This window comes from Anguilla rostrata, chromosome 14, assembly GCF_018555375.3.
Source record: "Anguilla rostrata isolate EN2019 chromosome 14, ASM1855537v3, whole genome shotgun sequence".
Classification (NCBI taxonomy): Eukaryota; Metazoa; Chordata; class Actinopteri; order Anguilliformes; family Anguillidae; genus Anguilla; species Anguilla rostrata.
In genome coordinates, this window is record NC_057946.1 from 34,112,727 (window position 1) to 34,128,057 (window position 15,331).

A 15,331-nucleotide genomic window follows, 5' to 3' on the forward strand; every position below is an offset into this window, starting at 1 on the left:
GGGATTATTTTGTTCAGTTTAGATTTTAAATGATTTTGTTTATTCTTAAAGTAACAAAGTTTTTACACTGCTGACTGCAGGAAGACTTGGTATTATTCTTTTGGAGACCTTGTTTCTTGGGCAAGCAACATGACATTTACATTTTAACCAATCATCAGAGGCACAACCATTTAGTGGTCTAGCAATCAGAAGTGACATACTTTGTGCCAAAAGGGCATTTTTTTATATTTATAATTTTGAAAGTCAGTACACGTTGTGTACTGTGTATTGCGCAAGAAACAATGATTACGCTGGATCAATCATGTGATTTGATGTGTATTATGGCGACCTCTTGTGGTATAAACTGGAAACTACACGTCTCACATTTCGTAGGTATATCAGAGGCATATCATTGCAGCTATAGATCGATCCATTTAGGTTTGAATCTCTTTGAAGAACAAAGCAGTTTAGAGGTTAGCTCCATTTTTAATTATGTCCGTTCACAAAAGTGTTGGGAATTCATTTCATGAAAAAATCCTCAAAGTGAACAGAACCTGACCTACATGATCTGTATACCTTCATGGTGCAAATATAAAGCATGTTCCATCGACCTCCTTGGTGGGGCGGACTGAACTACATGCAGATAAACAGCCAGCCCATCCCTTTTTGCTCTGGTCCATCCTACTCTAACTCCGGAATTTCTCTTCCACTGCCTGATGTTGGCGCCCATTTTGAATAAGCAGACAGCATCCGGGATCGATTGCAGTGTGCTGAGGTGGGATTTTGACCTCTAGACCAGTGGCTCCCAATCTTGGTCCTGACCACCCCCCCCCCCTCACCCGTGTATGCTGGTTTTCGTTCCAACCACAATCACAATTAGATAATTTTGACAAGCAGATATTTTTTCTTAATTAGGTGCTTTGAATGTTTAGAGGGATTGTTTACTCTTAAACCATATTATGTCAAAAGCAGGTTTGCATGCCACAAAAAATAACATTCTGAAGTTGATATTGTGGTACACTGTGCTTATTGTGTTACACTGCAAACAATTACCTAAAAAGAGGCAACTATTTTTTGATCAAATGAAAGACAGAGGTAAATCAATAGGCCACTAATTAGGTTGTTGAACAGGTGTTTAGTTTCATTGATAATTTTTTCCTTAAACTTATTAACACAACGTAGGTTTAACTCATTTTCGTTTGCTTTGTCTATTGATTGGCCTCAGTCTTTAATTTGAAGTTTTACCTCTTTTTATGCAACTGTTTACACTATAACATAAACACAATATCAACATGGGAATGTTATTCTTTATGGCATGGATAGCTATTTCTGACATACTGTGGCTTATGAGTGGAAACAATCAATTTAAACAGAAAAAGCACCTAATTAATAAAGAATAACAGCTTGTTAAATTTCTGGGATGCGGGGGACAAGGACCGAGTTTGGGGACTGCCGCTCTACACCACAAAACTATATTACTAATGGAACAGCTAATCCTTATTCCACAGATTTGCATAGTTGTTCCACGTTCAATGCACTTCTGTGGTCTAAGGGTTTCAATCTGAGGTTTTAACTCTACATGGGCACGCTGCAATTAACCCGTTTTGATATTACAACATGTAAATATAGTAATATTATATAGGTAATATATTTTGTTGCGCATAAAAAGAAACAAAGCTACAGTTCTTCCGGGATCTGTGGCTCTCGTACGATTCGTCCTCACATTATGTATTTTATGTTTAGGATTATGTATTTTTCGTTTCCACTGTTCACCTCAAGTAACCGTGGTAAAGAAATATATGCCGAACATCAACATTGCTGCATTATTCCGTCGATTGTTCAGGGTTATCGCTCATACAGTAGGTGGTAGCAAAACGCCGGCTTGTCATAAATAAGATAACAAACGAAGAAGTGGTGCAACTCGATACCACAGAACTGTGCTCGATACCTTCTTGTCAACACCTAAGGGAAAGCCACTCCCTGGGCGGGGCATACAGTCCAAACGATGCGCTCACCTGGTTTAGGTGCGCCTGTCGTTATCAACATACCACTTATCATTAAGGAGAGAGAGAGAGAGAGAGAGCGGGGACTAGGCGTAGAACAGGTAAGTTTGTTTTTATTACTTTAAACTATTATGATTAAATTATTACACCAAGTCGTAGCTGGGGAGTATGGTTTACGATAAAGACTGGAGCAAATACCAAACTGCAAATATATTTAACATTATTTATTTAGGGTTCCGTAGTTTTGTGGGGGAAAATGGATCTTGTATGAAACTGGATCACCAGCAGAAGTGTTTTTTCGCGCTTTGTCAAGCAGTTTGGTGTCTGAAGGAACTTATAAACTACGTTTAAGCAAATCAAGTTACGACTTTTTAAACTGTCATCTATAGGCATGGACTTATACGCAAACCTAGCATTGAATGTAAACCGAAAAGTTTTGCATTTACATAAATTCGTCTTGCGTAGTTGTTGGGCTGTGCCTGCGTTTTGTTTTGATCGGAGTACGTTTAGCAATAGCACATTGAGCCTCGGGTAGTCTTAAACAAAATACCACAACATTTTCTATATATAACCCTAAACGTGTGTACAATAATAATAATAATCACTACAATAATAAAACGCATAATAAACTTATTTCACTTTCATGTTGAAGTAGTCGCAAGCATACCCCCAAAACACTTAAGTATGAGTGTTCATATCAATTTAGAGAACACGAATACGTAGATAAGTAGATCGGCTCGTATTCTTGGTGTGGAATAGGCCATTGGTTTACTTATTTTTCTTTAAATGAATGAAGTTAATAGCCAATAGTACTCAATGCACGCTCATATCGTTTACCACGTTATTGGAAGTATAGTTTTAGATTATTAAATACGGCGAAGTTTCTGCATTGTACGGATTTTTCATGCAACTCTTAGATTTAGTCTTTACACGAGATTTCTGTTCAGAAATTGCTTGTCATTAGGCCTATGAGTTGATCCATGCACCAGTCGACTGAAACGACGCCTCGCAGAACAAACACTGTGTGTTTACCTTCCACGCATAGAACAACAAAAGATTTTTAGAGCGGCTACATTTGAGCAAATGGTCAGGAAATACACTTGCTCTTCAGTTAAGTGAAATACTTCATATTCCCTTTTCGTTAAAACGACTTACTGCTACCTCAATTAAGCCAGCGTAAATGAGAACAGTAGCGTGGAGTGGCACGTGTGGTCTGCAAATGTAGCTAAACTATTTTCCAAGTCTATAAAAACACGACACAGCCTATGGGTTGACAACCAGTATAACAGACACTGTGTTGTATTATTTGTTTGGGGATTGGTTACGTAATTGAGTCAAGAAATAAATCTATACACGCTTGCATAATCACTTGTCAAATAAGCAGGTGCCACACCTTACTCAGTTGAATCGTATCTCTTGTGTCCGTTTCATGAAATAGGCCGAATTTATAGTACATGTGGGTCATCAGAAACAGCCATGCGATAACTGCGCTAAATGCAGATTGGTCTGTTTTAATAACCGTTTGGTTATCTGTCCCATTTGCAATCACCTGAATTAATACATACTACATACATATTACATACTTGCCAGCATATGGATTAAAGGCATTGCATTGTCTAATGTTAAGACTCAGAAATGGCTTACCTTTTCAAGATTAGATATATTTTCCATCTATTTCACCTACTTAGCAAGCACTGGGGCAAAATAATGTTGCGTATTTCTTGCATATTCTTGTTATGTCAACAAACTGGAAGCTTGACACAATTTCTTGTTTGTGTATTAAACAGAATTCTGCTGTGAGAGTGTACCCCGTACAATAAGATTGGACGTGAGAACATCCAGATTTGAGAAATGTCTTCAAAACCAAATGGGAGCCCGCCTCCTTATGACAATGAATTGTAAGTTTATTTATGTATTATTTTTTCTTCTCCCCAGCTCTTTGCTGTTACTGTACCTGTGTTCTCTTATGTGCGCCCCCACATTTGAAAAGTAAAGCACTACACTGCCTTCACTGGCATGTCATGCTCTCTCTATGTATGGTGAAGATACTGAGCAGGCCCAGGAAGGCTTTGTCATCGTAGTGAGAAACCAGAGTTTGCGTTGGTTCCATTTCAGTTCACGCCATTTAGGGAATTAATTGGAAATTCAGTGAATGATTTGGGGGGCGGAGTGGGGGGATATATTTGATGGTGATTTATTTTTCCAATGAATTAATTGAATGTCCTTAAAGAATGCCCCTCTAATCAGCCGTCTTCCTGTCTTTCTCCTCTCTCAACTCCCCCAACCCCCCCGTGCATAGGCATGGAAGCAGGGATCTCTATGTGGGGGATGTCCCGCCCCAGCCGGCCTACTCCTACTACCCCGACGATGAGTTCCTGCACTACTACCGCTGGACGTCCCCGCCCGGAGTGATCAAAATCGTGGCGGTCATCATCATCATCCTCTGCGTGGCCATCTTCGCCTGCGTGGCCTCCACCCTGGCCTGGGACACCCAGTACGGCCTGTCGGGCTTCGGTGGCGGAATCGGAGGGGGGTACGGAGGGGGGTATGGGGACAGCTACGGAGGCGGGTACGGGGGCGGATATGGAGGGGGCGGAAGCTTCGGAGGGTACGGAGGGGGCTACGGCGGGGGGAACGCCTACGGCTACGGCTCGATCGGCGGCAACTACAACGATCCCAGGAAGGGGAAGGGCTTCATGATCGCCATGGCGGCCATCTGCTTCATCGCCATGATGGTGATCTTCATTCTGCTGGTGTCGCGGCAGAAGAGAGCCAGGTCGAGGAAATTCTACCTGGCCATCATCATCATCTGCGCCATCTTGGCCTTCCTCATGATTATAGCCACCATCGTCTACCTGGTGGCCGTCAACCCCATGGCTCAGACCGGCTCGTCCTACAGCCTTCAGCTCCAGGGCCTGTGTGCCCAGTACCAGCAACCGCAGGTCTCGGGAGTCTTGATGAACCAGTACCTGTACCACTACTGCGTGGTGGAGCCCCAGGAGGTCAGTCAGCGCTCCACAACAAGTCAGGGGAGGGTTAGGGGGGGAAGCCTGTTTCATTTAATAACGGTCCTATAAAGATCCAGCAGATATTATTGACTTGTTTTTAATCCTAACCACAATTCACCTCTTTTGCATTGACTAACTATTTGTGTTTTCACATGGGAAGTGCTTATTAATAATGTTCTACATCAGAGATCTCAAACTGAAATGCTGGAGGGTTACTGTGTCTGCTGGTTTTTAAGTCGTTGGATCAAGAATCCTCTCCTGGTTTCTTGTTGGCTACTATAGAAAGGAAACTACAAAAAAAGATACAGACAATAGCCTTCCAGGACTTGAGTTTGATATCCCTGTTCTAGATGGGGTTAATTCCAATTGAGATTAAAAAAAAAAAAAAAAAAAAAAAAGAAACAGTTTCAGATTTGAGAAGAGTCTAAGTTTCCTACACCTTGTCCATGTATGGCATTCTAAAATAAACGGATGCCAAATTCATTAGTTAATTCTTTTTTCAAAGAACAGGTTGTTCCTTCCTTTAAATTGCAATTTGTGTGTTGGACTTTACAGTCATGTTAAACCAAGGCCAGGCATCATTGTCTTTCCCCTCCTATGTTGGCCGAAGGGAAGACATTGTGATCTGGTGGACTGACCATGATCCCTGGGTTTGATTTTCTTCCTCCTTCACCTGCGATTTGACCCCCCCCCCCGCCCCCCCTTAGGCTATTGCCATCGTGTTTGGGTTCCTGGTGGCCGCTGGATTGATCATCATTTTGGTCTTCGCTGTGAAGACGCGTCAGAAGATCGGGAGCCATGGAAAGGAGAACATCCTGTGGGAACGTGTGAAAATAGTGGGCGAGCCCCAGCCGGAAGGCATTGAGGAGTGGGTGAGTGAGCCTTCTTCAATGCCACAGACCACTGGCCACCATTTTCCTTTTACATTCTGCAGATGCTATAATCCAGAGCATCTCAAAATCTTTTACTATTTATACAGCTAGATATTTACTGAAGTAGTTAAAATGAAGTATTTTGCTCAAGGGTGCGAGAGCAGTGCCCCACTCTGGAACTGAATTTGCAATATCTGTCTTACAAGCCCAGCTTCCTAAACATCATTAAAAAAAAATGATAACTGAAGAAAATCTATAATAATTTTATTTGAATGTCATGAGGGTGGGAGGGAAAGAGCATCTGCTTATGCAGGTGATTTTGCGCGATGAGGCCGGGAGTCTGTAAGGGAAGCCTGTCCTTGCGTCTGCACCTGTGCTGTGGCAGAACAGAAGCCTGTCCTTGCGTCTGCACCTGTGCTGTGGCAGAACAGAAGCCTGTCCTTGCGTCTGCACCTGTGCTGTGGCAGAGCAGGAGCCCCGTCCTTGTGTTGCGACAGGAACAGGCTGACATGTTTGCGGAATCTTAAGCACGTGCGGGGAACGGGAGGGGGAGGGGGAGGGGGAGGGGGCAGTTTCATGCCCAGTTTCTGGGCGTGGCTTAGCGGGAACGGTTTCACTTCCGCCATTCTTTGACACCGTAAGAATACATTATGCGCATGGTTGAGTTCAGTCCAAAGACTTTTACTCCCAGTCGTGGTCTGTGATGAATATGCAGAAATACTAAAAGTGTTTATTGAGCTCAAGTGTTGATCTATTAGTTCTGGATTTATTTTCAAATCCCCTAAACCAAGGAACAGCATTTAGTTATGAAATCCTCTATTGCTAGAGTATGAGTACAGAATATCAGTGTTTCAGTCATGGAATGTTGTCCTCCATTTCATTTCACTGCTTGGTGTAGTCAAAGGCTGACATGCACATTGAGCACAAACATTGAGCGAAATTTGACGGTTTTTAAAATTTGTGCTGCTGGTTGTAAATCGTCATGAAAGCGATTCTTCCAGTCTGGCAATCTGTCACTGGGATCTTCAAAGTTTCCACACAGAGAGCCGGTGTATCTCAGCGTGAGATAATGGCTGCAGTACGTGAGATTGCCCGAGGGAATTGGGAAAAGTTGTAGAACAGGTTTAAGCAGGCTTTAGGTTCCCCGTAGCCTGTTTACTACACAGGTTATGCAAAAAGCAAGCCGACACTGAGACATCTGTGCTTTGTGGCCCACAGTAACAGTGCTGTGGGGTGGAGGGCAGTAGAAGATGATTTGGGATCGGTTCCGCCAGTTTGAGAGGGCTCTATTTATTTTTTTTTTTTTAAGGTGAACAGGTACACAGTACAAAAAGTGTCACGGATAGGAATCTAACCGCCCCCCCCCGTCCCCTGTCCCACACAAACACACACACACAGAGGGTTTCATATGTGGGTTTGAGAGTTGGCCACCCTATGTACTGAGCCATGGTCTGGCTCTTTTAGTTTGTGCTCCCACACAGAAAAGTTAAAAATGGCCTTGGTTGGCATTGAAAAAAGGAGCACTCGCATTACAAAAACATAATCATTGACCACAAAAAATGTAAATGCTGTTTACCAGTTTGTAAAAAAAGCTTAAGACTCACAGTATCAAAATACTGACATTAACTGATTCTTGTTTAATCTTTAAGGAGATATTGCATGACAAGTTACAGCTACTACAACTCTGAGATAGCAGGGGCAAGCTCATTCCTTTCTATTTATGCATGTGTGCCTGTAGTTTTTATTTTTTTGGTACACAAATAATTTGTAGCTTGTTTTCCAACCAGAGATTGACTCTTACCAAATAGAGATGTAGTTGGCACACAACTGACCACTGTTTCAATGATCTGTTGGTTAACATCTGCCCTGAGTTTGGAAAACTGTGGGTCCAATTGTAGGGGAGACTCATACAAAATATCCTAAACTGCTTCTCACTGCCACTTGGTAAGGCTCCGCACTGATACCAATGGATTGTGGGTAATGGCTCTCTGACAGGCTGCTGTCTTGAGGAGAGGGGAAACGCTTGTAGATCAGGGCAATTCCCTCCACAGAAATGATGATGAACCCCAACTGAGCAGGATCCTCCTTGCTTTGTGCTGTCGCCATGGTGACATGGTCCCTCGCTGTGTTCCGCCCCCCCAGGTAAACAACGTGTCCGGGGCGCCCGGAGGAGGACTGAGCGAGTACCCCGTGAAGCTGGCGGGCTCGCGGAGCTACCTGGACGACAACAGCACAGACTACGCCAAGCCGCCCTACTCCCCAGAGTAAGTGGGGCTTCCCCAGCTGTGCATCCAAACTTTCTTTGTGGAAAATGGAGGGGGCGGCGGGGCGGGGCGGGGCCGTATCAATTTATGTGTTTCTCGCAACCTATCTCTTGGGTCAGTTTGGGGTCATTTCAACTCGGCTAATTCAGAAAGTGGCTTCAAATTTCAGTACACGTACTGAAAAATGCCTGTACGTGTTTCGTGAAATTCTTCAGACGGCGGGCAATGATTGCTTTTTCCCTGCAAACAATAATGATGAATTGGTTTTGCGTATCGGTGAACCGGATAACAGAATTAGAGCTGAACACCAGCGTTCTGTTCCTCCGTGGGACTGTCTCTACTGTTCCTACTTCCTGCCTTGGGGTTTAGATTCGCAGACCGCACTCTGCAGCCGACCAATCAGCAGCCTGCCTCGCTGCAGAATCAGAGCAGGTTTTCCCACATGCTTCTTGAGATCTGCATGTTGTGCACACGGCCCTCCTGTCGAAGAGCACGTATGAGACAGCCGCGGGTGTCGCTGCGCTGTTTTTAACGCTGCAGCCCTGCACCGCGGGCCAGGGTGCAAGCTGAAACATGTACCAGCGTTCATGGGGCTGGGCGTGCGCGCCGCCACCCTCCAAATCTCAGATTGGGAACTTCAGCTACAAAGCTTAGCGGTGCTTTAAAGAAAAGAGGGGAAAAAAAAGGAAAAAGCGGCATTTCCCCAGCACACAGTGTACGTACGGCAGGTCACGTATGACCCTCCCCTATTTTGCCTGTCCTGAGAGAAGAGTACGTGTGTCTCGTGTAAACATCCAGAGAGTGTTTCTCTCATTGTTCTCCATACTGGTCTGTCCCTTAGGGTGAAACCGGTCATGTGACCCTGCTACTGGATCGGCTGGTATTTCTACTTGAGTAGCTTACTGAGCATGTCAAAAATAGGACTGGGAAATGGGCAGGGGGGGGGAATGATATTGCGTTCTGTGCAAATTTTTGCAGTTTGTCGACTTGTCGTGGTGAAATAGATTTTGGTGGAACGGGCCAAGTTGTCACAAATTTATTAACAAATTCTTGATTCGTTAAAACGTGTAGACAAACCAGAACATAACCAAATGTTTTTTTGCGGCCTTTTCATGCACGCCCCCTGGAACCCCCTGGAACTTTCCATCGGAACAGTAGTTAATTTAAACTTCACTTCGGGGACACCATTGCTTGACAGTCAAAGCTGTGGAATGGCTGGATTGTGTACGCAGAGTCACAGTTTGTTAGGTCTCATTTCAGAACGAGATGTTTACAGTTACCCAATTTCCTTAAGGACACGCTGGAATTTGGTTATGCAAGATGCTAGGGCCCTTGTTCCCGGGTACCAGTGGTTGTTTTGACACACTTATTTATAAGACTGGGTATTTCAAAACTCATACCGATGTCATTTACGCAGTCGGGGGCCATGGTGGTGACAAGCATGTTATTTTGCTCTGTGAAAACAAAAATAGGTATGAGGTGTAGGTGCAATTGAGCTGAAAACAATTATGATCATTGAGCACAAATGCAGCTTGGTACAGGCTTATGGCATTATTGTTTGTAATTAGATGGGAGGGTGTCTCAAATGATTTTTTTTCTGTGAATTACACGTTTTTGGCTGGACATTTATGTTGAAATTTAGCAGTACAGGCAGTCTTGATATTTTGCACTTGAGTTGAATCAAAATTGAAATGAGACTGAGTTTCATTGGAGGGAAAGTGCAGTTTTTAATGCGTGTACCTGTGGCTTCTTATGCTGTAATTTGATGATGAGGCTTACCATAGAGCTTACACATATGCCAACAAAACAAGAAAATATGAAAATTGTCTGCTGTATAAAATGAACCAAGATATAAAACTGGAACGTAATTGTACGTAAATAAAATATAAATAAATATAACTTTATGGAACTTTCAGCTCGTCCCCTTCAGCAATATGGTAGCAGTTGGTCTGAAAGTGGTGAAAGCATTAGTTTGATTGTACCGGTCAGAGGTGAAAGGTCATGGGCGTTGGCTCCAGTGTGATGACAGTCCTTTTTGTCCCTCCCCCCCCCTGCAGACTGCCCGCGGAGGAGGTGCCCCTGCAGAGCATGCCATTCAGCAGCGGCTCGGAACCGGCCAGCTCCGTGGCCAAGCCGAAAAAGAGGCGGGCCCGAAGGCCCCGCGCTGCCGATGGACAGGACTACGAGACGGACTACAGCACGGGCGACGAGCTGGACGACAACGACTTTGACCGGTAAGACCGCTAGCCCGAGGGTCGCTATGGCTACCTGGGGTAAGGAGGAGGCGGGACTAAGACCAAAGGAGCTCCTGGGGGGGAGGGGGGGGTTTGTTTTGGGATTGAATGTAGCAGAAGTGGACGTGGCCTTAATAACAGATGGGACAGTAATTATGGAGAAGGAAGGGGGTGGTAAAGGAGAATTGGGAGAACGTGGAGGTATGAATGATTCAAATGAACTGAACTGCTTTGAAGGGCACCTATTATATGACCATTGTTAGATGAACTAGGTAAGTAGGTGAACTACACTGAGAAAGGGGAAAGTTCACTTCTTTATTCCGATGGTATGAAAATAAACCGCATAAAGTCTTTGTTAAAAGGACCTAACAGCATTGGATCAGTTTCACGTTCTGAGCTGTCTGCGTCATTGCTTTGTGTCACTATCGAGGGGAAGAAGGTCTGAACACCAAATCCCCATCAATAAAGGAGAGCAGCATTGTAGGGGCTCTAATCCAAATAGTATGTCCAACCCGACACTTGTCTCAAGTTTGTCTTATATATATATATATGTGCCCCTGGCTGGCATTTAAATGCATATAGTTTGTTTCATCTATCCATCCATCTGTGTGTTCTAGCGAGTTCCCACCCATCTACGCTGAGAAGGACAGGAATGACTACAAGCACGAGTTTGACAAAGACCACCAGGAGTACAAGGCCCTCCAGGCGGAGCTGGACAGCATCAACAAGGACCTGTCGGCGGTGGACCGGGAGCTGGACGACATGGAGGAGGGCAGCCCGCAGTACCTGGTGAGCGTTTCCCTGGAAACCAGACCGGTTCCATCTCTGCTGACTGCGCACAGTATGCGCGGGGGGGGGGGCACGAAACTAACAAACCTGGGAAAGTTGGTCACCTGTGTGTCTCAAATTCCCATCCTGGTGTCATGCAGGTTTTTTTGTTTCTGCTTTTTGTTTACTTGATTGGCTAAAATAAGGCGCCCCTTGTTTCCAAGATCCAGGGTCATTAATTAATCCACCGATAAGAGATCTATTTAGTAATTGTATGGAATTGGGTGCATTTCATTTCGAACTTTCAAGGACACTATTGGCAGAACTCTTGGCAGCAACAACTAACATGACTGTTCGATTACTACTCCCACTAGTTATTTCATGAAGCTAATTCTATTATTGCTAAGGAAAATATTAAGAGTTTTCTATTATTGCCCCTAGTTTCAGTCGCAACGTTCTCTGTGCTCAGAGATAATTATTTTTGCTTGCTCTTGTCAACAGGATGCTATGGATGAATATGACCGACTGAAAGCCATAAAAAGGGTAAGTCTTTTTTCTTGGTACTACAACTCCCATGATGCCCCTACACACCATTTTAATCACAGAAGCCTCTGTTGTATATTAAATGCAACTCCATTCTCTTGTCCTACAGTCTCCAGATTACAAGATGAAAAAACAGAGGTGCAAGTACCTGAAGGCCAAATTGAACCACATCAAGATGAGGGTCAGTGAGTTTGACAGATCGTAGATTGCCTAACCCCCCAACCACACCGGATTGCTCCTCTTTTATTTTTATTTTTTTGGATGAAAACGCTTTGAAACTCAGGAAGTCCGGCTTCAAGATGGCGCCTCTTTTTGTCCTTTTAATGTTGAAATTTTAACTAGGCTTAATGGTCTTGTTATTTTTTTTAAAGATCCATATTTCTCTAACCTGTATTAGGAAATGACATTTTTGCTTTTGTCGCTTTAAAACATTGAGTCATTTATGGTTGGGCTCTGTTAGTCAGAAGACAGCATATATTTTTTATTTAATTCCAGTTCATCCCATTCCATCATTTTTCAGAAGCAATACCTTGCAATACAGACGCAGTTTCTATTTTATTCCACAATACGTAATGCTCACAGTATGGATGGAACGTCAGGAGGTTCTATTGGGTGCTTGAGAATGAGGTGTTGGAAGCTGGGCAAAAGAGTTCAGCTATAGTAGCTTATATTCTCATTTGTGATAACATGAAAACATTTATTCACCATTTTAAAGATATATTTTGAATTTGTACTTTTTTGGTGTATGCAAGTTACAAACTGTCATTGTTGTTTTTACATACTAACATGTTATTTCAATTAAACAAATGAACATATATGTAAATTCAGGTTGAATGTTGTATATATGTGAATATGTCAGTCTACCGAAAGTAGTCTTGGGTTGTCTTAAGGTTGTTTAATTTCTCAGTTTTTACTATGGGGTTTCTTTCAACACTTGCCTGAATTCCACTCTTTTTTAAAGCCTAGCTGGCACAGAGATGGAAATTCAGCATTACCAACGGGCTAAACTGGTAGTTATTTTATTTTACAATCAAAACTACCAGAACTGAACAGTCTTTTTTTTATATACATTTGTAAAACTTGATTTTTAAATAAAATGTGATGAGTTTAAGGAAGGCCACTGTTTGCATTGTGTACATTTCGTGTTTGATGGAGGAGGCGAGATTCCTTTGGGCAAGCTTTTGTACCCTACAGAATCAACACCCGCTCCCTGGCACCCACTGCTCAGTAAATTAACATGTAATGGCACCCCAGTGAAAAAGCAACACATTCCAACTCCACTCCGGAGGACTGATTTGACACGTTCACTTCTGGGTCAAGGGTCAAATATGGTCACTTCCAACCCCAAAGCTTTTATATAATGGACTCTAAGAGGACTCTAAGAGGAATTTACAATGGTAAATTACTAAAGGTTGGTATTGCTGTGAGCTTGGAGATATCAGCTGGTCTGAATGGACACTGAAACAAAGGCCAAAAGCTACAGTTGAGACTCTACCTGGTGATTCACTTTTCTTACTCTATATCATTTATTATTGGTTAACTAACAGCAGTTGGTTATTACTATTACTACTACTACTAGTACAATATTTTCCAGTATATATTATAATTTATCATTCTCTTCAAGCAGGCCTAAAATTTGAACACAATGATCAGGTGTGTTTGGACAGAGCGTGAGGGGAGCGAAATTGTTGATCTTAAATTTCAGGTAAAAAACAAAAGCGTTAAAATTACAATTGGCTGACCAGATGTCCTTTTTTCCCCCTCCCCCCCTTTTCCCAGATGCTTCCTCTCTTTTTGAGACCAAAAATCCACCCAGGAGGGGATTTCTAAATTTCAAAAAATCTACGAATAGATTTTCCTCGATCCATAGACTGTACATAAACAAATGGCCGAGTACAATGTTCATAACGCCTGCCCACCCCTGTCCTCTTTTTTCAAATCCAATATATGGTCGCCCTAATTGAAACTTAGGTCAGTGTCGGCTGTTCCAACTCAAACTCGACTTAAAAATGAAGCATTCCCCTCAGCAGTCCTGAACACTGAAGCGGAGTATGATCACATGGAAATTAAGACCCATTACATAGCTTCAGTGTCACCAACTGCCCTTTCTGACTTCATCCAAAGCTTAGGGCACTGAAACATCAACATCCAAAAGGCAACAATGACCCAGGGGTAGGCTGGGGCCATGGTGGGCCCTGACACTTTGTATAGTTTTGCTTTCTGGTATTTCTTCAGAGAGGTAATAAAACCTTTCAGGAGAGGCGAGACCAGACTAATCTTCATAAGATTTCTTTATGAGTGCCTAAGAGCGTCTTTGTTGCCTAAGGATTTTCCTTTGATGTTTGGGCAGGAGAGAGAGAGAAACGGGCATAGACTGATGATCGGGTCAAACAGAACAGACCACTTTGTGTCAGTATATATTTTATGGCCCATGAATGATGAGCCTGCATCAATGCACAGTCTCCCTCTCATTTTCTCTATTCTAAAAACTAGGCACCAAACACAACTGTGTCTTGGAAAATAAAGCCATTTAGAAAACCCAAAGGCATTTATAGAAAAGGACAGGAAATTGACCACTTTTAATAAATTCACAAGGAAACATTTTTCATTTTAGTTTGTTCCTTGGATGCAGAAATGTACACAGCTGATGCAAATTATCGGTGTATTTACATTTCCATTACAAATGGAAATGTACAATAACGAAGAGTGGAATTATGTGAAAATGCAGAAGTCACAGTCACAGAAGGCTATTGCAAAAAGTTTTTTAAATGTAAAGATTTTGTTTGAGTTAAATGGGATTGTATATCTGTAGGTAAATAAAATATCAACATGGGTTATCAAGTCATCCAGAACACACCTTAGTTTGAGGTTAAAAGCAAACAGTTACTGGGGATCAGTAAAGTTTATGGACTTTGACTCATTGGTGCTTCAAGAAGTTATGACTCTTTCCATTAAGTCAAAAAATATATATAAATTCAGTAAATTTCTGGGTCATACATGTTTGTTCCTTGAAAAAACATCTTGGCAAAAGCAATTAAATCTTATCACTCATGTTGGAACAAAAAAAAAAACATATTAGCAGTTCATATCACTTCAAGCAGCTAATTATGCTGTTACCTCACCTTACCTGGAGTCAGGTGTCGTGAGTCTGAATTAGTTACTGATTTTAAGGTAAAAACACCAACAACAAAAAACTTCAGAAAACTCTGCAGGCTGCCAGGATCAGGTGCCATTAAAGAGCCAGATAGCCACAGTAGAGCAGTGTAAGGGTTAGGGAACTGGACATCTCACTCAGAGACTGAAGGTGATGCACTATTACCTGTGAGCGCAGTAGTGAATTTGAACTGCTTGACTGATCAAGTTTAATAAAACTCTACATCTCCATAGTGATGTGGTAGAATGATTGTGCTTTAAAAACAAGCAAGGACAATGCCATGATCCAGAGGTTCTCAATCTTATCCATAAAAGGCCAGTGGGGGTGCAGGCTTAACCAAGCAGTAACATACCTGATTCTACTATTCAAGGTCCTTAGCAGAGACTTTAGTGGTTGATTAGTAGAATCATGTGAGTTACTGCTTGGTTGGAATGAAAGACTGAACCCGCACTGGCTAAGTTTCAGGCTGAGATTGAGGACCCCTGCAATAAACAAACAAAACGTTC

General features: G+C 42.6%; 1 protein-coding gene across 1 annotated transcript; it reads left to right on the top strand.

Annotated features, from left to right (window-relative positions):
• The first annotated feature begins 1,756 nt into the window (after positions 1-1,756).
• On the top strand, positions 1,757-12,782 carry oclna (occludin a). Its single transcript, XM_064307122.1, has 9 exons — positions 1,757-2,083; positions 3,770-3,880; positions 4,282-4,984; positions 5,698-5,862; positions 8,005-8,126; positions 10,184-10,360; positions 10,978-11,149; positions 11,630-11,671; positions 11,781-12,782. Exons 2-9 carry the CDS (start codon positions 3,834-3,836, stop codon positions 11,874-11,876), a joined length of 1,524 nt encoding a protein of 507 aa, XP_064163192.1. The 5' UTR covers positions 1,757-2,083; positions 3,770-3,833; the 3' UTR covers positions 11,877-12,782.
• Positions 12,783-15,331: the final 2,549 nt, after the last annotated feature.

What these genes read in the sequence shown, in the direction of transcription:
- oclna (XM_064307122.1), top strand. Translation starts at nt 3,834, where the DNA reads ATGTCTTCAAAACCAAATGGGAGCCCGCCTCCTTATGACAATGAATT. An exon ending in AAGCCGCCCTACTCCCCAGA is followed by an intron (nt 8,127 to 10,183) that starts GTAAGTGGGGCT and finishes CCCCCCCTGCAG; the next exon opens with ACTGCCCGCGGAGGAGGTGC. An exon ending in AGGGCAGCCCGCAGTACCTG is followed by an intron (nt 11,150 to 11,629) that starts GTGAGCGTTTCC and finishes TCTTGTCAACAG; the next exon opens with GATGCTATGGATGAATATGA.